We start from the raw sequence: 26,152 nt of genomic DNA, 5'->3' as shown, positions 1-26,152 counted from the left end.
AGCTGCACTGTTTGTATCTATCTTCATAAGTTTAAAAGGCTGCAATGCATACAAGCAGGGCCCCGCTGTTGAGTGGCACCTGCCCATGTTCTCAACACTTCCAAACACAGTCTGGGTAATTTGAATAATTTTGTCTTCATGTCTTTATTGAAGAAAACACCCTTACAGATCCTGAGGGTATATTGATGATTTATTATTTATTTGCTTACTTTTCAAAAAATGGAAGACAAATGTTGACATTCTCCCGCAAAATAATGATTTATAAAGTTGGTTTTTACAAAAGGTCATGCGAACGAGACCTCTTCTAAAACAGCAGAAACAGATGGGTGCAGAGGGAGGACTGAGAAAAAGAGGACGCCCATCCTGTTGTTCTATATTTACTCCAATCCCAGTAGTAGCTGTGTCTCTGTGCAGCTTTGTCGGCCAGAGCAAAAGGCCAAAGCAGTTCAGCCTGATAAGAAGTCTCTGTGTCTGGCTTTGCTGCTCCCAACAGAGACAAAGTCGACCTTACTTAACAGACCAGGTTTAAAACCACACGGATTGACGTTAAACTTTACGGGCCAGGATGCTAAAAGATATGTTCAGGTCCTACATGTTGTGAAACAACAATAAAGGTAAAAAATGAGAAAGAGACTGACAGCGCTGCTTTGGCTGGAATAACACTATAACCCGTAAGCGTTGTCGATTTCTTTCTCTCTCTCTCTCTCTCTCACTCTCTCTTGCTCTCCTTGTTTTCATGTGGAAACCTAGCAGGATGTGTTTGTGGTAAAGTGAGATTGGGAGCGAGAGCTGTGTGAGAAAAAAACATTGATATGCTGCGGTGTTTTCTTCTTACTGTGAGAGAGAACATCATGTTGAGATCAGCCTCGGTGGGGAATTTTATTTTTATTTTTGTTTTATCCCACCGCAGATTACTTTATTACATTTCCCCTCCCCCTCCCCACTTTTCTGAATCATACTTTACATTGAAAGCATATTCTTCCAGGTGGATTTGTTCCCCTTCATTTGACTCACCTTGACCAGAGTCATTGCTAAATGGAGGTGAGAACACGACTTATGTTTGACCGTAAACATTACAAATCCTGGACCTCAGTTTGTATTTGCTAAACATGGCATTGTGTTTGCATTCCTCCTTTATTAGAGATCAGTGCCAGCTGTTTCTATTGGAATGATTCCCACTGCTTATAACTGCATACAATCTGCAAATTTAGGCACCCGGTGAAACACTTCGCCCCGAGAATAATCAGCCTTAAGAGACAGAGCAAGGGTTCTCACATTATTCTTTCAAAATGTAATATTGTGAGGAGTAAAATTTAATCTCTGCTTCCTAAATCAAATTGTTTTATCATCCACATCCATAAACAGCGGCGATGGCTTTGATGCAAAAATGTAACTGTAATCTGTACACTTCTCACAACCTTACTTTTTGTTCTGCAGATAGAGATAGAAGTAAAAAAATGTTTCAACAAAATGAAGTACCTCGTATCGACATGGATCTACGAATTGAACGTCAAGTTATACAGTTGAGCGCAAAATTATGTATACTTCCAGCAGATTTCGATTGAAACTGATCTGCTAATTGTGCCAAGCTGTTTCTTCAGGCTGAAAGTGAGATTAACATTATTGGAGAGACTCAACCAGAGTCCTGACTTGAATCTGAGAGAGAACCCACGGACCTAATCATTAGGGAGACGGCCAGAAACCCAACTTCAGAAAATTGGAGCTCATAAGTTGTCACAATAACAGTAAAATGGTTATGACAATAAACTTTTTTTTTTCTTTGATTACTCAGAATGTTGAGCCCATATGTGGTTCAGGTTGGTTGTTTAATGATGTCGGGGATAGTTTTATTGGTTCCCTTTCAGCTTCAGGTTGACACTGGATGATTACTGGCCTTTGTGGCAAAAACAAAATCTTGTTGCTATAGAAAATATTGAAAGTCATAATAAAAAAATCTCTCAGCTTTAATCCATGGTCTGTTGTTCAGTGCAACACATTCACTGACTGCCGATTAAAAGCTCCCACAACCAAAGACGACCCATGAAAACTATCTAGCGGTGCTTAAACATTGCGCTGCTGCAGTGGTTGCTGTCTCCTGATCCTCCTTTTCTTTTCACCATCTTACTTTGAAACACAAAATAATATCTATAACTGTGTATTTAACTATGGAATGACATGTCTTTTGGATATGTCTGACAGGATTGTGCTTTATGCAATCTATCAACTTCCATTTTTAAAACCAATACACAATGTGCAAGGCTTTAATATTGTTATTAAAGGACCATCATTTTATGTCCACAATCCACACAAAAACTCAAAGGCTGTAAAAAATGGTTTCCTAAACATGAACCTGGGTTTACTGTGCCTCCACTATTGCCTGATTTCAATCCAACATGGTTTTCTTTGGATGTAGTGAAACAGAAGATTGGCAACATGGATGTACAGCCAACAAATCTACAGCTGTTGTGTGATGCTTTCACGTCAATACAGATCAAAATCTCCGGGGAGGTTATTCAAAACCTATAGTAGAAAAAGTCAAAGCAGTTCTGAGGGAAAATGACGGAAACCAAAGTGTTTGTGTGACCTTATATCATCAATCTCTGTACTACTGTTGAACAGCATCCACATTTTTTTAAAGCAGGATTCTACTGGAGCTTTCAGAACTTTTCTTGATGATCTGTCTATCCTTGATGGTCACCTACATAAGAGGAAATGCATATTTATGGCAATACAACTTTCCCAGACACAATTCTATTACAAAATTAAATCCTAGTAGCAGCAATCCACGTCTGCACTGCTGCTCAGCTAGTCAAAAAGACTATTATGTGAAACAGATTGTGGTTTTTATCATTAGATAAGTCTGCAAAGCTAGTTCAAAAAACCACATTATGTTACCCAGATGCTATCATCAATTTTATCTGGTTAAACTTTGCTGGAGTTTTGCTTTAACAATCATGTTCTGCTTGTTAAAGATGAGACAGAGCAGACATGTGCACAAATGTGTCAAGTACGTCACGAGTGTTTGTTCCCGGCGGTGTGTTCAAGGTTGGGACTATCCTGAGGAATGCCTTCAGAGCTCTGAGTTGTCCGTCTGTCAGGCAAACAACAACACAGCGAGACTTATGATAACAGAACACATGCACACCAGCATGCAAACCCTGCGTAAGTCGCGCACCCACGGCCCCGCTTTGTCAGAGCCATGACAGAAGTTCCCCGCCTCCAGGCGCCGGCGCCACAAACTGCTCCTTTTATAAATTAATCACCTAGTGCATTAAAGAAACAACGCACGAAGACACTTGTTCGAGTCCCTGTCATTAGCTGCGATGATAAAATCTGAACAAATTTCTCTAAAACAAATAATGGGCCGCAGGGTTTCTGTCACCAAGAGCAACAAACGGAAGTAGGAAGATGAGGAAGCTGACGCAGGAGTGGGAGCAACCTGAAAAATGGCGAGGTGTCACTAAGGGAACCACGTTTTTTCATGACTCAAACCCAAACCGCTGTCAGAAAAGTTTAAGACTTAATCCATCACAGCAGAACTGACAGGATTGATGTGGAACAGGAGAAAGGAAAAAAATAGAGTACACCAAGGACAAAACATAGATGAAATCTTTTTAGAACCTTATTTACACTTACTGGTTCAAAGGAAAGGCTGACACAAAGTTGATACTGCGCCCCTCAGAGACTGGACCCAGGTGAATCAAAGTGATCCTGGCACAATATTCCTCATAATGACCCAGAAAAACAAAAGGAAAATACACACACACATGTCTAGCGTCTAGTACACCGCTTATGCAATGCATTTTCCACCAACATGGTGAATGCACACTCATCTTCCCTGGGGTAAACTCTGCTCAGCTGGAAACAGCAGACAAGAAAAAAAAAAGGATTATCATAATGTACTGACCGGCCTCAGAAGACTTTTAAAAGTCAGTTTGAAGTAACCTCGGGTCACGCAAGTAATTGCATGACTTAGCGCGGAAAAAAAACAAATAGTGCACAGAGGAGACGGTGTGTGCCTCCTTTACTCATCACATTTCCAGGGTCATCTGCTGTGTCAGCATCACACCCTGCAAGCCTGCAGCACACAGGACCCAGCAAACCTCTCTCGCTTTTTGCTTTCTGACTCCGACTGTTTCGTAACGGCCGTGCACAAAGAGAGCAGCGCCGGATCATGTTACTGTGGCTGAGCTCTAAGATCCATGGTCCGTGATCTATCCCTTTCTCCTATTATACCCATCCCTGATGACACACAGAGGGATTGAGAGTCAGACAGTGAGTTAAGGGGACGGCAGAGGCTGAGGCAAGAAAGAAGGGTTTCTTGTCAGCTTTACTTCGTAACATTATCTAGCTTTAACATAATAACGTTTCTGATATTACTCCACACCATCAGAACAATTTGACACTGACTTTAAAAGATAAAATTCCACTTTGAAAAAAGAAGAACTATCCTTACGCTGCCATCTTTTGCAAATTCAGGCATTACATAATGGCCAATCTTGTCGTGATAGCAGCTGCTAAGGTGTGGGGTTTATTAAACAGGTGGCTGGTGAACATCTTGTCTTTAAAGTTGATGTTTGAAGCAGGGGAAATGGGTGAAGGCAGTCCAATGTGGCCCCATTTACCATAAAAAGCGACTATAGATCAAATAGCTGAAGAAGTTCATACTGACTTTCATAAAAAAAATAGACAGAATAACTGGGACTCCTGTCCACCACCCAAAACTCTCCAACAATGGGTACGTAAGCACCAGAATTTGGCTACGGAAATATGAAACATGGTGGCCTGGTCTCATAAATCATATTTTCTTTTACATCACCTGGATTAGCAAGTGCATGTGCCTCACTTACCTGAAAAACACACAGCACCATGTTCAGAAAAGTAATGCTTCGGGCAATATTCTTGCAATATTATCATCCTACGATCTATAATATAGATGGTAGAATGGTAGCAACCAATGAAATTAGTTGTTGGTACATGGTAGCATAACATTCATATAGACGTTATATGAATGCTACATTGACCATACTGACCTTGAACATCCATTCATGGAAACTGTATGTCCTGATCGGCACGCTTCCTTTCAGCAAAGATTGTTCAGAAATTGTTTGCGGAGCACAATGAGTTGCAGCTGATAACTTGTGCTCCACATGTGTTAAAACCAATCAAGCTTTGCTGTTCTGCAGAAAAGGGTGATATACAGAAAACGCAAACCTTTTGGTCTAATTATTATTATTATTTTTGTCTCAACAGGCAAAAAAAGCCACCTGTCTAACTCTATTTTTGTTGGGTTCTATTTAAAAACAGTCAAAGTGCACCACATATGTTGAAGCTGAGTCTTTGTACCTTACTGATTTTCATGATGTGATTAGTTGAAATTGTTTTTTTTATTCTGAAATTGTATACTGTGCTCTGCTTTCTTTATATCATCCTTCTAAGGTGGCAGACACCCTTGTAGTCATTTGAACTTATCCCGAGCGATGATTCTTCAGGGTTTTTAAAAATCTTTCAGAGATTTCCTTTAAACTTTTGCTGCTTTTTCTTTCTCTTTCAGTCTGAATTTTCAAAACTTCTGGAGAGACATTAATCAAGGTTCCTGTAAAGGTGTCTCAAGAGAGACTGATTCTTTAAGAACCCGGCATAAACATTTTAGTTTTAAAAAAACAAAACAAAAAAAACATTGGTACCCAACGTTATGTAATCAATTTTACATATATGTAGAATTTAAGCACTATCTATTTGATAATAGTAACTATAGAAAAGGGAAATCATTTTGGAGAAGAGAAAATAAAATAGTAATATAAACATAACTTGGATTTCTTTGTATGTTGCATCAAATCATACAAATAGTTAACCTGCTTGTATTTACTTTGCAATACCAAAATGTATTCTGAGTACCACTAAGAGCAACCCATGCACCTCCAGTGGTGCTTCTACCACGGTTTGAGAACCATACACTGAGCACTTGATTCTTTGTAGGAAAATATAACGCACAGTTCATAAATAGGTCAGGATACCGGGGGGCTTCGAGTATGACCACAACGTACTGGTATTCAGTATCTTACTTCCTGTGCCAATGGGCTGAAGCAGAAGGGCAGAGCATACACAGGAAGGAAGAAGGGCAACCATCCAAAGCTAAATAATGCAATGCTTTAGTCTCCATGTTATGACCTAGTAAATGGCTGGTTATACAAAGACTCAGACCCCTCATGGGCCACATCTGGCAGCACAATCAGCAGGATGAATTGACCAGCAAGAATGTAAAGTCATTTAAGCTTCTGCTCTCAGGGTGGGGACTTTCAACATTACAAGTCTGTGTAAACTCAGGGAAAACACCCCGTCATGTTTCAGGGCAATACACATTCTGAACTGCATGAATAAGGAAAGGAGCTATCTCGAAACAAAGCAGGTACTGCTTAAAACAGGGTTTAGAAAAATAAAATGTGGGGCACTGCGTGGTGTAGAGGTAGAGTGAGCATGCTCTATGAAGAGGCCACTGTCCTCAACGCAGCCACTCTGTGTTCATTCCTGACCCAGAGACCTTTGCTGTATGTCTTCCTCCGTTCTCTCTCTGTACATTTCCTATCTGATGACTGTCCATAAAGACCTCTGGTGCTAAATAATCTTTAAAAAAAAAAAAGAAAATCCTATGAATGAGATGTCAGAAACTGTACTGAAATGATCAGGACTGTTTCTGGGTGAAAGGGGCAAAAAGTAATTCTTCACTGATCTTCCCTTTCCCTGCAGGTCAGCTGGCAAAAGGAAAGCTTTTCGCCACTTTTACCTAAATAAAAAAGTTGAATTACCTTTTTGGTGCGTCAGCAAGTTTTCCAAAATCCTGTTCATTAACCATTTATTTGATTCAGGCATGTTGAAGCACTGATACATCCAAAAGTTGCAGAACAGAGGCACTCTGGGACTGGAGTTGCTGACCCTTGCTATGAACATTTGGACTACAAGAAAATTGTACTTACAAGATTAGTATTACAGATAAAAACAATATACTGGCTGTTTGACGCTGTTCGTACTGTCATACTCTTGTTTAAACAAGATACTGTAGTTACTCAACAAACTGTGGCAGTCGCAAGTCTCCACTTTCCACTGTTCATTCGTGAGTCACAAACTGAAAAGTTTAGGTACCACTGCTACCGGTTGCACATTTCTAATTGTAACATCATAATATTTCTGAATTATTCTGTTTTTAACTAAAGTAATTATTTTATGTTATACATTTTTGTTTTAATATTTTTGCCTAAATGCCAAGCTTATAACACCTTAAGAATCTCACACAGACCAATGCCTCTAGGGCTGAGGGATAAAGGGGTTAAGAGGCCAAGGGGGTAGTTGTCATGCAACTCCACAAACTGAGTTTCTGTATTCTTGACATACTATGAATATGTGTTAACAGCGAAATGTAGCCACGTAGGTTCACAATCAAGAAAATAACCCTCCATGAAATTTTTGTTATTTGCATCAGAAATGTTTACATTCCCCCCATTGGCGTTATATAAAAGAAACACAACACAACTTAATGCACTATGACACATCTGCAAAAGGCATTGCCAGTACAACTTCTCCACACGCATGTCTCCGGGACACCCAATTATGTTATTATTAAGCAACTCACGGAACCGTGGAAGCCCCCCTTTCAGGGGTCCCACCCTACCTTCGGTGTGGCAAGTGGAGGACAGGATGGTGCTCGGAGGGCGGAAGAGGTACGGGAGGTAACGGGAAAAACATTTCATCTTCTCCGGTGCTTGCCGTCGGGTGAAGAGCGCTGCGTTGCGGGCTCCACATCCGCACTGCTGCCGCGACGGCCCAGCCAGAGACGAACCGGGGAGGTGCGGGAGGGGAAAGAGGCTGTTATGTCCGCGGCGGTGCAGGGGGGGCTATGACAGCATCTCTCCGGATCTGGTAGAGCTGCGCTCCGACCGGTGGGGAGCAACGCCGAGTTGTTTAAGCAGGACACTAGGGGTTCGCTTCTGTCCTGAGAGCTGAGGAAGTCAGCACCAGTGTGGTCTGTGGGTGAAAGCAGCCTCTGCTGTTTGTTTGTCAGCTGCTCAGAGTCGGGAGAGCCAACTGCAGCTGATTACAGAGATCGAACAGTGAGATATGACACACTGTGACGAACAGCGGCATGAACTGGATGAATCATAAACAAAACTTGTCTGCTGAGCAGATTATAGATTAATTAGGTTTGGCGCCACCTTGTGACGATTGTATTTATATTAAACAAACTTGTAACGTGGCATGAATAAAAGCATATCAGAGAATATGCTTTATCTCGTGGAGAGTCTAAAAGTTACCTTAATTCGCAATAATACAAAAATATAAGTAAAAATTAAACAACTTGAAAAGTTCTGAAATGACCTTTCAAGCCCAAATGTAATAACTATAAATATTCACGGAAGCAGCGCAGATGTCAATACTAGAAGTAGGTGGTCTTTAATTTTGTTTATGTGCGTTATTTTTTATACGAGCCTGCACATCTCGCGAGACTTTACTTTGAACTAATGTAGGCGGAAGTACATTGCAGGTCTCTTTTCCGCCGGCCATAGAGGAGCAAAGGCAGGGTAAGGATTCCTGTCAGCGAAATTCACCAAAGTTATCAACATCCATCCTCCATGTAATGTTGCTGTGTCGCAATGAACACACAGTAACACAATGTAAACATGAATACTAATAAATCACCGATATTATTGATGCAATTTTAGTGGTAGATTATGATATATGGACAAACTGTATGAGGGCTCCCTGCTAGCTACGGCTCTATCCGCATGCCTCTATCCGCTGTAGTTGAACGACTTCATTTCGGGTGAAAGCGACTGTAATTCTGTGAGTTTTATAGTTCCACGAGTTGCGTCAACTAATTCTAAGAAGTTTCCGTCTTTATGAAATAACCGAGTTTCCTTTTTGGCTTGTAGTTAAACCTTCGGAGCGCCGTTAGCTGCCTTAGCATGTAGCTTTACGCTGCGAGGACTATGCTAGCTTGTATGCAAACAGTTGCTCTACATCTATGTGTAATAAACTTCATGTTGGCCGCCATAATTATTTGCAGGCTTTATACTGAAGATGTTTGGGAAGCTAGGAGCTGTAAGTGCCGTTTTCTTATGGAAATGTGAGCGTTACAGTTTCACAATATAGCCTGTTTGTCTCACTCCACAGCATCATGAAGCTTAACCAATTTGTAACATCCTCCCGTCGCAAGAACCGCAAGAGGCACTTCAATGCCCCCTCACACATCAGGAGGAAGATCATGTCTTCCCCGCTGTCCAAGGAGCTCCGCCAGAAATACAACGTGAGGTCCATGCCTATCCGCAAAGACGACGAAGTGCAGGTAATGTGGTTCCGATAGATGAAGAGTTCTGGTCGAGATGATGAGGTTTGATCACAGTGTTGCTGAGCCAGTGATGCTTTTGCTCCCAGGTTGTCCGTGGACACTATAAAGGGCAGCAGATCGGCAAGGTGGTGCAGGTCTACAGGAAGAAGTATGTCATCTACATCGAGCGTGTGCAGAGAGAGAAGGCCAACGGAACCACAGTCCATGTCGGCATCCATCCCAGCAAGGTGAGGCACATTTCCCCGAAGGTCCTCGGCTTGAAGTGTTAAAAGTGAGCTGTGTAGGGTCATGTGATGATGTCTCTACAGGTTGTTTGAATGTGTGGGCTTGCCAGGCGATTGCTCTGAGAACTATTGTCTAGTATTTCATTGGTTTAATTATTTCAGCGTGTCAGAAATGTGGCAAAAAGGATTTGCAAGTGGAAAGAGTGAACTTTGTTGTGTTGGACTCAAATAACATAATTGTCTAATGGTGAAAAACTGCTTGGATGAATCTGTCCAACTGATGTAGAGTTTATTGCAACTATTACAGGGTTCCTACACAATTTTAAAGAGTGGGATTTGTTTCGATCACTTTCCAAGTTTGGAAAACTTGTTCAGTCACATCTGTGCCACATGATAATTTCAGTTGAACATTTTCGCCTTTAGTCTTTTAGTTTTCAAGTGTACAACAAACTTGCAGGGGAAAGTCGAAATGACAAAATGTGTAGAAACTCTGCTGTTAGCTCTCGTTAATTGGACTGTAAAAAGCGTTTGCTCCGTTTACATTGTTGACATTAGTTTTTCTTCAGGCATTCAAATTCAATTAGCCTGGGATACTGTAGGGATGGTTAAAAGCTTCTGTGTTATAAAACTGTTTATGTGGAAGTTGCTGCCATGGATTAAGTCAGGAATTTAGGTTCCGTGTGTTCCACATGTTGACAACAACCATACGCTTTTAAGTGTATCATGTAAATCTGAGGCTGTTAGTATTTGACTCTTAGTATTACATGGCTGTGTGGGGGGAAAAAAAATAAAGGAAAAAATCAGGTGAACTTGACATTTGAGTGAATTATAGAGTGTAATTTTTAATGCTTCCATTTAAAACCTTTAATATTTTTATTATTTAATTTATCTAGTGCATATATAACTTTTATCTTTTTGTATGATACAATCCACTTAATAAATATTATTTGTTATTTATATTTATTTATTTATTTGGATTGTTATTGTTATTACACAGTCTTAAAACCATAAGTCAGTGACTGATTCTCATTACACCTAGCAAAATCCAACTGTGTTAGCATGACAGCTTGTCCTGCTGTGTGTAGTTGCACAGCTTTGTGCGTGTTTTGTATTGACACTGAACTGACCCAGAGCAGTATTTATTATATGTGGATTAACAGTGGAGATCAGAGCTGTTTCCTTTGTCATTAAGACACAAAGATGAGTGAAATGTGCTACTGACTACTCATAAATATTTTGCATAAAACCTTCCTCTGTCAAACATTAGCAAGTTTTCTTTAAATGTTTAAATCAGGAGTGGAAATGCCAAATTTCCAGATCATCTTAACTGTCCTTTTAAAATTGTTGTTTTAATTAATCTGTTTTTCAAATTCTTTGTAAGTATGAGTGCATCCAAATTAAACACAGTTATTGGACTGCATGCTGAACCACAATTTCAAAATTTTAAAAACTCAAGACCAACTTGCACTACAAGTGTCCTTGAACAGCAGGGATACCTTGCCATCAGTGGGTCACAAACTTGTTTACACATCTTTGACCCTTTCCTGGTGTTGTGGAGAAGTGCTCACAGTATAGGTATAGATTATGATTGTTATTTTATATGTTTATTTATAAAGCTTAAAAATTTATTTGGAAGCATAACAAATCACAGGTTGCACCTTAAGCGTTTTGTAGTGCTCCATGTAATCCTGCATCTAAAGCTCTTCCTTCAAAGAATACCTATTTATTTTCCATTTAGTTGCGTCCAGTTAAAAGTACATAGTTAATGACTAAACACATATTTGTCCATCCATTCATTTTCTGTACACCCTTGCCACTGAAGGGTGCCTGTGCCTGTCTACAGCGAGACATTTTTGTGCTTAAACAAATTAAAATGGTGTAGAACTATGGTGAATGCTAAAAACTAAGAGGTAGGTTGATGTCACTGAAACATTACCTTAAAAATGTCTGCAGTTACTTTGTTTCTGAGCACTTTATTCAAATCTTTATGTATATTTCTAAATCTTTATGTACATTTCTGTCTCTTTCTGGTTATCAAATTAAGTTTTGCATTGTTTTTGATGCTACTTTCAAAATTACATATTTGCTGACGATACACAGCCAAGGGATATTTTGTTGTTCTGAGGGCTCTTAATAATTGCAGTGAGACATGATGCTTACCAAGTCATGTTTTTATTTTCCCAGGTGGTCATCACTAGGCTAAAGCTCGATAAGGATCGCAAGAAGATCCTTGAGCGCAAGGCCAAGTCTCGCGCTGTTGGGAAGGACAAGGGCAAATACAAGGAGGAGACCATCGAGAAGATGCAGGAGTGAAAATGATCTTTTGCTATTAATAAACTGTATAATTGGATCTCATTTTGTTTGGAGTTTTATGTGTACATATATACATGCATATAAGTATTCCAAAATTAAGACATCACAAAATGTGACTGTCCAGATTTGTGACTGTTTAAAATATGTTGTGAAGCATTCATTTTAAATTCTGGCTGACAAAAGTCTGTGAGAAAGAACATCTCAACTTGAATTTTGACCTATCATGTCACATTTGCATATTTTCTGAGTTAAAATATTTTAGGGCTGCTCCAATGTCCTTTATGTCCTCTGAAGATCAGTCTATTAGTTTTGTAAAATTAAGTCTTTCAGGTTAGGAGGTGGGTAATTATGGAGCGAGCCAAAAGTCATTTTGAGACATAACTTTGTTTTCAGCTCCTTAAGGCTGAATGAAATCAAAGTTGCTTCCTTTGCTGTCTGAACTATTTTTCAATTTTCCCAGTGATAAATTCACAATTTAAAGCATGTGTACTGCTAACCAGCACAGTTGTAAGAAACTGAACCAATCCAGTGTGGTACATTTTTCATAATTGATACATTTTCATTTTAGTGTAAAAATGTTTTTGTTAGACTATGCTTTAATCAATTTATATCCAAAAGGTAGTTTAAATATAGGAACATTGCAAATAATAAATCAAAATAGCAACACTTTAAGTCTATTGCCCAAATCTGATAACATTGATGCACAGCTATAGAAGTTAAGGTACGAAATGGCAAATAAACATCCAAGACTTAAATGCTAGTGAAGTACTGAAGCATAAAGTCAAGTAACGTAAAATACTGACCATGCGCCACTATCCATTTAAAATGTAAGAAAATCCAGTTTTTGTGTAAATGTGTAATTTCACAAAGTGACCAGTAGGTGTCAGAAAATGCTTATTAGAATTCCCAAAAACTGAATATTGTCCAAAACAGAAATAAATGTAATGTTTCAGATTACATTCATTTACCGTTGGTCAATGCAAATTACGCTAAGAAAACCACAATAACCTACATATGTTTTACTTCCGTCCTACTTTTTGTGCACTGCAACACACAATTTTAAGATTAATCACAAATTCCTCGAGTTTAACTCTTACTTAAAAAGTTGTTTTTCCCCTATCCCGTCAAAAATAAGCAGCAGACACATCTAGTTTTTTAAAGGACTAGTCCCTGCTAAAAAATAAATATGCACAATATTAAATGGGTATATTTTCCAGCACATAGACGGCTCCTCCTCCAGCCTCTTCACTTCCTCCCTCTGTCGCAGAGTCATGTGATACGTGCTGCCTGTTCCCCAGTCACAGGATATATCGTTTGGACGCAGTAGGCGAAGTTGAATTAAGTTGAACGTTTCCAACTTTCAGACACTCCTGGTTTTTAAATAATGGCGGATCAGCGGTTTGCCATCGCGATGTCTGTGATGACTTTGTTTTGGGGAATCGTTGGAGGAGTTGTGCCCTGGTTTATCCCCAAGGGACCGAACAGAGGGTGAGTTTGTTAGCTCATGTTAGCTTTCGCCTGGTTAAATCGAGCCAACATAAAGAAAGCTACCTTTTTCTGAAAGTTTGTTCTTGACATTTTTTCCGTAAGAATGTTTTTTTTTTTTTTTTTTTTTGTTTTTTGTTTTTTGTAAAGTAGGTTTATTTTAAACTCATTTCTTGGCCTGACTTTTAAGCGCTACATAAGTTTGCGAAGTTCTTGTAAAACTTCAGGCTAGCTACGTGAAGCTAATTTCACAGTCTGTTTATGTAGCCAGCTTTATTTCAGTAACTGTTTATGATGACGTTATTGTGTCATACGTAAGTACACTTTCGGTATAACCCCTTTTAGACATAAATACTCCACATTTAATATATTTAAAAAAGATGGAAGCTGTTCTTAAAAGTGCATTGCTGCTTCCTTTTTTTTCCTCCTCGGCTCAAGAGATTTTTAAAAAAAAAAAAAAATACGTTTTCTCTTTTTTTTTCTTGCAGAGTTATTGTCACAATGTTGGTGCTGACTGCAGTCTGCTGTTACCTCTTGTGAGTATTTCCATCCAGGATTTCTGCTTCCTCCTATATGTTATTCATTACATCTAAACCTAACACTGTGAAACAGAAGGAGGATGCATTTGTCTGGATGTGTTGCTATTCATACAACCATGCATTATTCTTCAGCTTTTACTTAGACAGTAAAGCTCCTCGAGATCAAAGATCTGACAATACAGTTAAAGCAGTTGAAAAATATCAATAAAGTTATCGCACCTCATAAAAACATTTAGAGATTTCTCACATTTTGTCGCACAAAAGCAGCCACGCACTAGAATATATTTTTATTAGGCTTTGATGTGACGGGACAATGTAAAGCATTGTGTGATTAAGAAGGGAAATGACGCATGACTTAAAAAGGTTTTACAAATTGTAGCTCTGACTGTGTGTTCAGGGAACTTTTGCCCAAGTCTCGAGTCTTTCTGCAGTGGATATCTGCACCTGTTGCAGTTATTATGGCTCTGTTGGCTGCTTCTCAGATTAAATGAAAACATTTTTCAGATGACTGATTGAAAGGACACTTAAATGTTCAAGGAGTGCATTCCTTGGTCTTCACAAGTTAAACTGGGAATAAATAATGCTCGCTTAGAATCTATTGACTATTTAGGGTAACTTCAGACGGTTGGTTGAACTAAATTTTATTTACAACTATGAGAATTAGCAAGAGAATACAAATATTTGACCCACTCTTCAGATTTTCATTTGTGAAATCTAAGTGCATTTTGTTTTTGTTTGTTTCATTTAACAACAATGCACTACTTTGCCTTGTCTGTCATAAAATCCCGATAAACATTGAAGCATGTTGCATCAGGACAAAATGTGAATAGATTTACACAGGGCACCTAACTTCTGTAGCCTATCTGGTTTATATTCCATTTACTTATTTATCATGAGTGCAACAAACTATGTATGGGATATTTAAAAGATTAATTATTCATCTCGCATGTTGCACACAAATGACCAGGAGAGGGCAGTAGAAGCAAAGCTGTTTTCCTATCTTCTCATCCTGGAACAGCTCTGTGTAGAGTAAATCTTGAATGACCTTTTATGATGTATTGGCTGTTTGAGAATATGTCTTTCAATACAGATGGAAGCTGAAAGGTTATCTTTTTGTATGTGCTCTCCATCAGCTGGTTGATAGCCATTCTGGCTCAACTGAACCCACTCTTTGGGCCATCCCTATCCACTGACATCATCTGGTACCTAAATTTGGCCTGGGATTAACTTGCCTTTCAAGAACTCCTTACTTTGCAGGTAAATGTCTCCCCATCAGCTCACCTTTTGGAAATCATGTTTGCTCAACAGTTTTTTTTTTTCTTTCTTCTTTTCTTTCTGAAACTGTTTTCTATTGTTTCTCTACAGCATTGACGGCCTGGACACTGATGCTATCCTTTTCCGGAGACCATTCCTCAGCTCACCGAAAACCGAGAACTCTGTGCCTTTAGTTTTGGGAGTGATGTCGGCGTGGGTGCCTTGCTTAAAATGATCTTCAAAAAAATTAAGAGATATTACTTGATTTTTCTGAACCTTAAATTAAAAACAGCCTTCACTTGCTGTTGTGTTTATATGTTGTGTACATTGTGTGTAATATGAGTGTGAGTGACGTTTAATTAAATTGTTTTGAGGTTGACACAAGCCTGACTTGTTTTTGTTTTCTTGCTGCTAAAGAATGCAACAAATTTTAAGTCCCAATTAACGAATTCCTAAGTTCCTAGTTTGTTTGTTTGTTGTTTTTTTTTTACTTCCATGAAGAAGTTTAGCTTGACAATTGAAATCTCTGAGAATGACATTTATGTTTTTTTTTTCTTTGATTTGAATATGCAACGGCATTCTAATAAGCGTAAGAAAAAATAATTATAATGGCTAAAAAAACGTTTGAAACATGATCGAGGTACTTTTAGGTATATAGAAAAGAATTCTGTTTTATGTACACACTAGCTGTGTGAAACGGGCAGCTTCCCGCTTGCCGTATTTGTAGCCGGCTACGTTGGCAACATGGCGACTTCGGATGTCCACGTCCGAGTGTGTGAGCAAGAAATACTCAAATATGACTTGGAAATCAAGGCTCTCATCCAGGTGCGAATTTTCCTCTGGTAAGACCCTCCAGCGATATGTTAGGGGACGGTGGTCTTCTCGGTTGTCATGGACAACAGCTAGCCTACATGCTAAACCAGAAACGTAACGCTTCGCGTCTCTTCTAACAGCAGTTTGTGGCTGCATATTTCGACGACTTAACTATTAATTTTGAAGGAATTTAGGGTGGTTACTTTTCATATGGTAAATAAAAGGTGCAAAAAAATAAAACGGATACCAAGACAGCCGACTACGTCATGAATTGTTCTAGAAAGGTAACGTCAGTCCTACGGAGTGACGTTTTGTTAGCGTTTCTTATATTTGCAAAGCGCAGGGGGAAAGATTAGTGAAAACAGATGTTCACACTAGTGTAAGAAGCATACAATCTGGGGAAAAATAGAGATTATATATGTGTGTAAATTTGGCGTAATTTTATATGTCTCATTATCAAAGAGGTGTGCTTCAAAATTTAGAAAGAAGCAACAAAGAGGGTTCAACTTCAAATTAAGAAAAACTTTATTAATCCCAAAAGAAAATTAAATATTCCCTGACTTGTGTACTATTGAATACATCAACAGGCAAATATATTTGAACTAGTGCAGTATTATGACCATTAATAGCATTATTTCAAGTACATATATGGGATTAAGATATATTCTTTTTAGACCCCGACAATAATCTATTGGCCAGATTATTTATTATTTACACATACAGCTTAATAGAATTTAAAACAGGCATTTTGTAAGGTGAAGGAAACGGGGATTATAGTGGAGCTAAAATGTAATGAATTTACTTGAACGGACGGATTACATTGTGTTCCTGTATTATTATAATTTTTTTAATGCTGGCTTATAATCTCGATCTAAAAAGAGTGCAGTTCTGGGTTCTGTTTGAAAAAGTATAGAGTTTTATTGTGTTTTAAATGCCAAGCGCTACACATGCTCAAACCATGTTTGTTTTTGTTTTTTGAAGAAAAAAAGTGTTGATCATTAAATATTTTAACAAAATTTGTAATAACAAGTCACCGGCACCCTAACAATTTATGTTAAACAAATGCACGAATGGATGAACAAAGAATTTTTTAATTCATATTTCTTCAACTTTTTTATTTAGAAATCTTAAACTTCTGGTTTCTTTGGGGTATAAATGTCCATCTAACCTGCAGAGTGTTTAGATCCGGGTCAAATTAAAAAAATATCTAATTATTTTTGCAATTTTTTTTTTCTCGCACTCATAAAAGTAAAAATAATTTTTGATTTCATCACAGCTAGAGCCTTTTTTTTCAGTTGCTCACTTTTGTAATTTCTTTTCTCTGTTGTATTGTTGAAACTCCTATATCGTTTGTCAGACATTGACGCTTTAGAGACATGTCTGTCTTTGTTTCTTTTTAAATTCAATACATTTATTTTCAGGAATCTTAAAACTTTTTCACTTTAGAATAAAATTCACCTCTCATGAAGAAACCAGTTAAATTCTTCAGTCGTCCGGGTTCTTTTTAGACTTTATTTTTTTTACAGTAATATTCTGTCCTGTGCTCAGGATTCCATTCTCCTTTGAACATTTACGGAACGTAGCGTGACGTATTACTGGATGTGTGCAGCTTCATCTGTCTTGTCTCGACAGGATATTACGGAGTGCGACGGCCCTCAGAGCAAGCTGACAGAAATAAACACAGACGTGAAAAAGCACTTTCACAACCTCAGATTAAGGATTCAGGTGAGAGTCTTTATTTATTTTTGGTACAAGAGAAAAAGAAACAAAAGACATTGCTTCGGGTGAGAACACGTTTCGCAAAATGTCCGTGTCGCTTTGCGGTTTAATCAGGACTTTGAGCGGATGGCGATGGAGCAAGACAGAGAGTCGGACAAGCAGGCTTTGCTCAGTCAAGTAGAGGGACACAGAAAGCAGATGCTGAGGTGATCGCCATCAGATAACTAGCCATGTCTTTGCTATGTCATATTTCTGAGTGCATTTCTGCTCAATGAACACAATCTTTCGTTTGCAGCAACCAGACGGCCTGGAGGAAAGCCAACCTCGCCAGCAAACTGTCCATGGACAAAATGGAAAAGCAGGCGCTGCTTAATGGAGCCGATGGCGCTGTGAGGAAGAGGTGAGCGGGCAGCCTGCTGCTCTGTCTTAAGATGTCCTTAAACATCATAAAACCACGACTTTCTCTTCAGAAGAAAGTCGATTTTCAGTTTATTTAAAGGGCTGCTTTGGGATTTCAGGAAGATGACCAAAGAGGGCCTCGCCCAAAGTGCCAGCGACATTACAGAGAATCTCATGAGCATCAGCCGGATGATGGCCCAGCAGGTTCAGCAGAGCGAAGACTCCATAACAACACTAGGTCAGTCAAGGAAGGACCGCTTGTTAGCGCTAACTTCGCCAATTTCAGATTTATGCTATTGCGAACACTTGATACATTGCAGCGACCTTGGTTTTGTTAAAAGTCAAAAAGTAATTCTGCTCTGCTTTTCAGAGAGAATATTGTAATAAACACCCCTGTTTTTATTTACGTTTTTTTTTTATTTCTGGTTCAAGCAACCTCGTCGAGAACGATTCAAGAGACGAACGAGGAGTTTAAAGCCATGACTGGGACCATTCAGCTGGGCAGGAAGCTCATCACCAAGTACAACCGCAGGGAGCTCACTGACAAGCTGCTCATCTTCTTGGCGTTGGCTCTGTTCTTCGCAACGGTTCTCTACATCCTCAAAAAGAGGCTGTTCCCTTTCTTATAGACCAGAAGCTTCGGAGGATCCCTCCTGAGTCCAGATGAATTTCCATCCATGGCTGGCCTACATTCGCTGTGAATTCCAAGCTGCTCTGGAAAAATTCTGTCCACAAATAGGAGGCTAATCCTGCATGTCTGCAGTTCTTCTTAGTGTTTAATTTATTGAGCTTTACATTTGTCAAACTAAAGAAAACAATGCTTTAAATGTAAATCTGTGGTTTAATGACCGGTTAGATTGCAGTGTGTTTATGCGTCATTATTTCAAGTGTCTGTTTTTGTTCTTAAATTATCTTAGAGGTGGAAAGACGGTGCAAATCACAAGCAAGATGCATGTTTTTTTTTCTCTCCATCAGATAATTAGTGTTTAGTCTGATAAAAATTCTGAAACTACAATATTTTGTAATATTGTCGATTAATTTCAAATAATAACCTGAAATTACATGCATGTGCATTTTGGAAGCAAATCCAGAGCTTAATATTTATGCGCAGCTGAGTTTGCCAGTTTTTATTATCCAGTATGAGATAAGCAACTTGCAAAACCACTTAGACCTTTTTATATCAATGCTGTTCGTCACCAAGTTCTGTATAATTACTATTATGTATAATTTATAACTGCTAAAAAGTGTCCTGATTTTCTGAATTGTCGTGTTGAATATCGGCACTTTCATAAAATAGTGGTTTAAGTCATTTTTTTCCCAAAAGTGATTTTTGAAAAAGAAAAAAAAACAAAAACATAATACCTCTTTATTGCCAGAAGATGATATAGGAAAAAAAAAAAATACTTTTGGCGAAAAAAGACACGGACTATTATTTTATGAAGATCACGAAATGTCTTACTTCAGGTCCTGTTCTCTGTTGTGATTTTTTTTGAGGGACCGCACTTACTTCAGGTTTCATTCCGGCTTCAAACCCAGCAGGGTTTCATGTGCTGCACCGAAGCTCCGTAAAGCAGCAGCAGCGCCGTTCACACCGGCAGAGATAGAGCCACATTCATCCGCTGCCTTTCTTCAGATAAGACCCGGAAAAGCAGATTATTCCGACAGACCCCCCCCCCCCCCCCTGCCCTCTTATTCCAGTGTGGGTGGTGGATGAGTGAGGGTTGATATTTTTAGGTTTGTGCGCTGCCGTTATCTGACGTTGCCTTTTCAACACCACAGAGGAGAGGATGGTCAGAGAAGCTACATGACCTTGCTAGCCTCTATGCAACTGCTTTCCATTGCCTTTTGGTTTGTCATACAAATTATTTTTATTTTTAATTATCATTTTTTTTTACTGGTTTTTAATAAACGTTAACTCGTCCGCATTTATGTTTGAATTGCGTTGCAAAATTGTGTGTATTGTTTTAAAGAGGATGACAGACGGAGTATGTGTGAAGAGACCTGAGAGACGCGTAAGCGTCTCCTTCTCATTTGAAGTGGAGGCAGTTGGGCTGAGCCTGCTCCTCTCCTCTCCTGGACACTTAGACGAGGCCTGGCGCTCTCTGTTGAGCAAATTAGACTATTCTTCCATTTAGCACAGAGATATTGTTAATCGAGTGGTTTCGTTTGTATCTCAACAAGTGGGTCAGGGTCTCTGAAGAGCACAAAGGGGAGCACATTTCCCCGCACACTAAACAAGAGGCGAACCGAATCGAAACTTCAGCAACTCCTCGTTTGTTTGACACGCAGCTTTTGCCTGAGATGAAATCCACTTGCGCTGCTTTGGGAATCATTTCCCCTAAAAAATAAGTAGTATTCATTTTGTGATGATGCTCTTCAAAGCCCTGAAGCTAATATTGCACTGTAAAAAGGACTGATGGAGGATGCTTCTGCTCTGCCTCCGATCCACGTGGTGCCAGTGACTGCTCTGTTTATAAGGGTTGCATTGTGGATTAAACGCATCCATTCACCAAAAGGAGTTAAACTAAAATTTGTGGTTAGAAATGTTTCTGTGCTAGAGCACAAATTTAAATTTGTTTCCAACTGGTTTAGCTACGAATCTAATGCTAAAGTCAAACTATTCTACAAAGTAATCTTCCTAACCCTGAAAACTGCACACCGTAGCCGGTTGTCAGAGAAAACAATAATATGATTTAACATTTTATACCTTAATCACAAGTCATCTTTTTGTTTGTTTCTTTTTAGCATAGAGGATAAACCAGAGGAGCAACATTACCTTCATGATTATTTAAAATCCAACTAATTTAGTTGAATAATTGTTTTTAACACACTTGAAAAGCTTTTAACTTGCCTTAGATATACAGAATGTCGATAAGTAACCATTTAAGCCATTAAGACTTATTCAGATAGATGTTTGCAAACGGTTACAATAAATGTTGCTTAGTTGTAAAGATTTATTATATCAGTCAAAAAATTGGATTACCTTTGCTTTTTGACAAATTTTTCTACTGTCGGTTCATTGTTTCCTTTTTAAAACATGATTGAATAAAAACCGTGTGTAGCCTACTGCTTGGGAGCACAGATTCACTTTTGAGTGTAACTGCTGTAGCGATCTCGTGTATTTATTGGTTAAGTTGGAATTTTGAAGGAATGCTTTTGTCAAGCTTTGACTGTATGCAGACACATTAATAGCCAGAAACACTTGTGCTAAAGTCCATAAATCACACAGTGCAGCTAAAATTAATTATTTTAAATGAAGCTTTATTTAAACCTAATTCTCAGTGTGCGTAAGAAACACTTTAAGATTTGCAAGTACACCTGAAATGCCAGCAATAGATTTCGGGGGGGGGGGGAGTTATCTTTTTGGTGTGAGCATTTTTACATTTCAAGTTGTCTTCAAAGGTTTATTACGGGTCAAGGTCACGACCGGCAGCCGGCTCTGCCCCCAGCGGCCTCTGAAGCGTTTGTGTACAGAGCGAAGTTGGCTGACAGCCGGCTGTAAAAAGGAATAAACTTTTAACAACCTTTTCACCTTGTTTAAGTAAAAATGACTGAAGCTTTCCAACAGCCACTTGAACATTTTAACCTGACAGGAACCATGCCAGGGTTTTTAACAGCCACTAATCTCCATTATGAGGGTTTATAGTTCATTCTGTCAGGATGTCATTAATTAGTTCCTTCTTAGTCACCGCTAACTCACCAATTTTATTTCAAATCTAAGGAACATTAGGAAAGCAAATTGTTGGAGTCTTTTCATAAAGAAATTCCATACATTTTCTTCAAGTGTTTAATATTTTCTGACCCAAAAGTACGGAAGCTGTGAAGACAAAAGACCCTCAAATCCATCCATCCATTTTCTAACACCCTTGTCCCATAGTGGGGTCAGGAGGTGCTGGTGTCTATCTCCAGCTAATATTCCGGGCAAGAGGCAGGGTACACCCTGGACAGGTTGCCAGTCTGTTGCAGGTCAACACAGAAAGAGACAGAACACCCATACACACACATTCACACCTAGGGAGAATTTAGAGAGACCAATTAACCTGACATTCATGTTTTTAGACTGTGGGAGGAAACCGGAGTACCCGGAGAGAACCCACACATGTACAGGGAGAACATGCAAACTCCATGCAAAAAGACCCCGGGCTACCAACTGCGCCACTGTGCAGCCCCCAAAAGACCCTTAGTTGAGTCAAATAAATTTTAACTGATTGATAAAATAATTTTGCTCAACTGTGTTATCTTCCAGTGCTAAAAAAAAACACACACAAAAAAAAATAATCGGAGAACTCTGCTTGAAAATGAGACTGAAACTGTAATGTATTTTTTAGATTCGTGTTCCAAACAAGTGGCCTGTAAACCTTTATATCCCGTTCCTTTGCTGTGGCTGCATCATACATAGCTCCTTTTGCTGGCAAGTTTGACTACAACATTAGCTAAGCAGGTCTGCCTACGAAAAGCTGGATTCAAACTTGAGTTCCTGCTCAATCGAGGCAAGTTTCACATCCACAGTCATGACAGTTCTTGACTTTGACTTATTATCCACAATACAAGCCACGTATCCAAAACAATGTACAGTATATCTACACTGTAAAAGTTAGTCTTGAAGGGTGTTTCTTAGGAACCATTAAAAGTTCAAAGTTTTAACCAAAAATATAATTTGTAAACGTAACATTGGATTAACTTTAAATTCTCTGAACATTAACTACTTTTCTTTGATTAGATTTTGTCTGAAAATCTTGTTTTGTTTAGCCATTATTCTAGAAGGCCGAAATGTTTTCAAGAGCTGTGTTGTCAAATGAACATACAGACTCAGTGAAGGTGAAAAATTGCTGTGAGACTTGTGGTTAAAAAATGTCTGTGTTGGAGCAGGAATTTAAACTTGTAATTGATTTGTTTAGCTAACGCCACAACCTGCTGTCAAGCAGAACTTCTTAACCCTTACTCAGTGGACAAGACTTCATAGCTGTTGTCAGGGAAAATCTGTACGTCCCTCGATTTCAGATCACGAAAAAAAAAACGGAGGTTCTGTGTGATTTATGACTCTACTGAGGAACATAACTGAGCTCATGATCCTGTTGTAAAGCTATAGGGGTTATACTTTACGTTTTAATTAATAAAATACAAATGGACAAACAATGTCTTTTGTGATTAGTATGCAAGTTAATACAAACCCATAACTATGCTAATCAACCGGAGTAAAATGATCTAAAAACACAATTTCCTTAAATTTGTTGAGGAACAAATTTGGAATTGTTGAATATCTCCTCAGGAATATTCATTCAAAATATCCTAAACATAGATGTTTGCACCAATTTCCTTGATTAAACTCTATGTCTGTTAAAAGCCAAGGCTGCTAGAATTGAATGATTGTTAACATTACATTTATGTGAAATTAAAATGATTTAATTTCAATCATTTCATTGTTTAAAACCCAAAGTCTTTCAAAATTCTTTCCCACAGGGAGAATTTTGAATTTTGTACAGCAAATATATGAAGCAACCCATAGGCTTTCTTTCTCTAAATTTAACAAACTGTTTGAATATGTTTACAATAATAATAATAATAATAATAATAATAATAATAATAATAATAATAATACTGTTCTGACAAATTTGAAATTCAAAATAAAAGTAGAATATGTGACCTTCTGTTTCAACCTTTTTTTATTATTACTACTATCATTTACGCAGAAATTACACAGTGCGCCATAAACTGTCGTTTTAGTTACTTAGGGGGGAAAAACACAACTTGGTGCTAAAAACAAGAACAACCCAAAAGGTATGGCTAGAGCTACATAAATATTCCTTGCTGTGTGGACACCTTTAGAAATCCGCATGCAGTCTCAGAATCCACTCAAACTAACTTTGCTATTGGATGATTTTGTCACCACGTCCTGATGCCGTGCAGCGAGGACACTCCGTTACTGGGGGAAAACGTGTTCTGGACGTTACTCAAGTCTCCCACCCCGAAGTTCACGTAATTCCCGTTGCCGGACGAGCCCTGCACAGTCTGCATGGCGCCTGCAGGATAACTGCACGCGTAGTTTGTGTTGCATCCGGGCCCGGCGTAGTTGCTGAAGGCCGGGTAGTTGTTGTAGGCGAAGTGATTGATGGGTCCCACGCTGTAGGAAGGGTTGTAGGCGGCCGCTTCCCCGGCGAGGCAGGGCTTCCCGTCCCGCACCAGCACCGGGACCGACACCCTCCTGGGCGGCGGCAGGGACACCATCTCCAGGCTCTGATCCTGCCTCTGTCGCTTGCACTTGTACCTCCTGTTCTGGAACCAGATCTTCACTTGGGTCGGGGTGAGTTTGAGCACCCCGGCCAGGTGGTCTCGCTCCGGGGCGGACAGATACCTCTGCTGCTTGAAGCGGCGCTCCAGCTCGTACACCTGCGCCTGGGAGAAGAGGACCCGCGGCTTCCTGCGTCTCCGAGGCTTGGGCCGCTCCAGCTCCTCGGTCTTTGCGTCCTGCTGAGGCCCGGCAGGGGCGCGGAAATCTTCTAGAAGCCCAGACAAGACAAGAGCAACAATAAATGCAAGTTTCCATAAACTTTATTGCACTTAGATAAGCCATTGGTGTAGAATCAGCATGATCAAATGGTGCTACACCAATAAAACTTAGATATCATTTAATCAATATCATCAATTTGCAAACATGATGCAGGTTAATTTTAGTGAACAGAATCACGAAAGCGTTACAGCTAAAAGACACTTAAACAAATTCATTTTAAACACTTAAATACATTCACTTAACAAATTGCTAAGATTCAAATTAATAAAACCGATTAGTTAAATAAAAAAATAACTTCTTGTTAAATAAGTTAGAAAAAAAAATCTGGCTCTAAAACGGATTTGCTCTCATCTACAAGTCCTATGAAAGTTCTTTGCTTTTACAAAACTGATGCCTTCTTTCACAATTCAACCCGGAATGTGTCCGCATCCTTAACGTTGCCGTCCACAAGCAACAAATCACGACTGACTGACCCAACATCTTCAGTAAGAGTCTCACTGACAGGAAGGATATATTTAATTTAGTTGGACGTCACCCATTATTTCCTTTAACTTCATATTTGCCAGCAGATGTAGTTGATTAAAAGTTCATGTTGTGAATAATTCCTAATAAAGTTCATTTTTTTAATAGCGTAATGGCGCATTTGGCGGGTGAGGAACACGCGCATTTACAGATCAGGCGCCGACTCCAGCCACTTATTTATTAGAAGTCTTGTTGCTTGTTTGTAAAAAGCTATTCAGTTCCTTCTTGATGCTCATTCCACTGAGACTTCTTCAAAGTAAAGTGCCCTAAATTTTGCGCGCAGGCCCGCGATTTTATTCTCACCTTTTCTTCGTTTCTCCTCAAACGCATCTGATTTCGCACCCCTCTCCATTTCCATCCCCGTGTACGATTTGCCGTAAAATGTAGGCGCAAAGTTGCCTCTGCCGGCCTTGTTGGAGTCTTGGATGTCCTGCTGAGTTAGGGAGGAGGAGGAGGCGGCGGCGGCGGCGGCGGTGGGCATGTCCCGGAGAGGCTCCTGCTTCAAGCGGGCCAGCATGCAGGATGAGGTGGCAGAGCAGTCCATGCGCGGGGAAATGTCAAGAGAAGATACCATCACGTCGGGATTCTGCTCCAAGTTTAATATATCCTTGACAGAGAAGGGTGTGGACGTGCTGGGGCTGGGAAACATTGCCAAAAAAAGACGCACGAGAAAGGAGGGAAAAAAGCTATGAATCTGTCACGTGGAAGCAACAAAAAAAAAAAAAAAAAAAAAAAAAAGATGTCAACAAAGACTCTCCTGCCTGGGAATATTTACTGGTTTTAAGTGTTAGTTTCGTCAACCAGACCGAACTTGAGTGAAGTGTGCATTTTGGATGTCAGCTTTGTCTCCAGAGTTCTTTCTTTCTTTCTGGGCCTCGCTGTGTCTCTCTCCTGGCTGTGACGCAGGGAGGAGGAGCAGGGAGGAAGGGGAGATTAACCTAATGCATTTGTTCTATGACGTGAGGTGATGCCACACGGCATGTTCACCACGTCATATTTTTTTATTATTATTATTATTTTTTTAACGCTTTTTCAT

The 26,152-nt window shown here is 39.3% G+C and overlaps 5 protein-coding genes across 5 annotated transcripts in view; 3 read left to right on the top strand and 2 right to left on the bottom strand.

The window, feature by feature from the left end:
• LOC102225941 (serine/threonine-protein phosphatase 2A 55 kDa regulatory subunit B beta isoform) overlaps positions 1–8,125 on the bottom strand; it is a 54,702-nt gene extending 46,577 nt beyond the window's left edge. Inside the window, exon 1 of the mRNA XM_023328761.1 lies at positions 7,667–8,125. Within this exon, the coding sequence (XP_023184529.1) occupies positions 7,667–7,745 (79 nt within the window). The 5' untranslated portion in view covers positions 7,746–8,125. The remainder of the gene's footprint in view (positions 1–7,666) is intronic.
• A 378-nt stretch (positions 8,126–8,503) lies between these two features.
• On the top strand, positions 8,504–11,914 carry LOC102219960 (60S ribosomal protein L26). The gene is made up of 4 exons (XM_005795422.2): positions 8,504–8,573; positions 9,166–9,337; positions 9,427–9,567; positions 11,749–11,914. Exons 2-4 carry the CDS (start codon positions 9,170–9,172, stop codon positions 11,875–11,877), a joined length of 438 nt encoding a protein of 145 aa, XP_005795479.1. The 5' UTR covers positions 8,504–8,573; positions 9,166–9,169; the 3' UTR covers positions 11,878–11,914.
• Positions 11,915–13,133: 1,219 nt separating this feature from the next.
• On the top strand, positions 13,134–15,539 carry LOC102219703 (V-type proton ATPase subunit e 2). Its single transcript, XM_005795421.3, has 4 exons — positions 13,134–13,365; positions 13,851–13,898; positions 15,035–15,158; positions 15,267–15,539. The coding sequence occupies exons 1-3, from the start codon at positions 13,262–13,264 to the stop codon at positions 15,126–15,128; spliced, it is 246 nt and encodes an 81-aa protein (XP_005795478.1). The 5' UTR covers positions 13,134–13,261; the 3' UTR covers positions 15,129–15,158; positions 15,267–15,539.
• Positions 15,540–15,889: 350 nt separating this feature from the next.
• bnip1 (BCL2 interacting protein 1) lies at positions 15,890–20,023 on the top strand. Its single transcript, XM_005795419.3, has 6 exons — positions 15,890–15,980; positions 17,601–17,693; positions 17,802–17,893; positions 17,983–18,087; positions 18,206–18,324; positions 18,519–20,023. Exons 1-6 carry the CDS (start codon positions 15,900–15,902, stop codon positions 18,713–18,715), a joined length of 687 nt encoding a protein of 228 aa, XP_005795476.1. The 5' UTR covers positions 15,890–15,899; the 3' UTR covers positions 18,716–20,023.
• Positions 20,024–23,741: 3,718 nt separating this feature from the next.
• Positions 23,742–25,792, bottom strand: nkx2-5 (NK2 homeobox 5). Its single transcript, XM_005795418.2, has 2 exons — positions 25,420–25,792; positions 23,742–24,583 (listed from the first exon to the last, which is right to left on the bottom strand). The coding sequence occupies exons 1-2, from the start codon at positions 25,763–25,765 to the stop codon at positions 23,970–23,972; spliced, it is 960 nt and encodes a 319-aa protein (XP_005795475.1). The 5' UTR covers positions 25,766–25,792; the 3' UTR covers positions 23,742–23,969.
• Between the last annotated feature and the right edge of the window lie 360 nt (positions 25,793–26,152).

This window comes from Xiphophorus maculatus, chromosome 23, assembly GCF_002775205.1.
Source record: "Xiphophorus maculatus strain JP 163 A chromosome 23, X_maculatus-5.0-male, whole genome shotgun sequence".
In the NCBI taxonomy this organism is placed as follows: domain Eukaryota; kingdom Metazoa; phylum Chordata; class Actinopteri; order Cyprinodontiformes; family Poeciliidae; genus Xiphophorus; species Xiphophorus maculatus.
The sequence above is the reverse complement of the archived record's forward strand: the minus strand, read 5'-3'. Positions and strand labels throughout refer to the sequence as shown.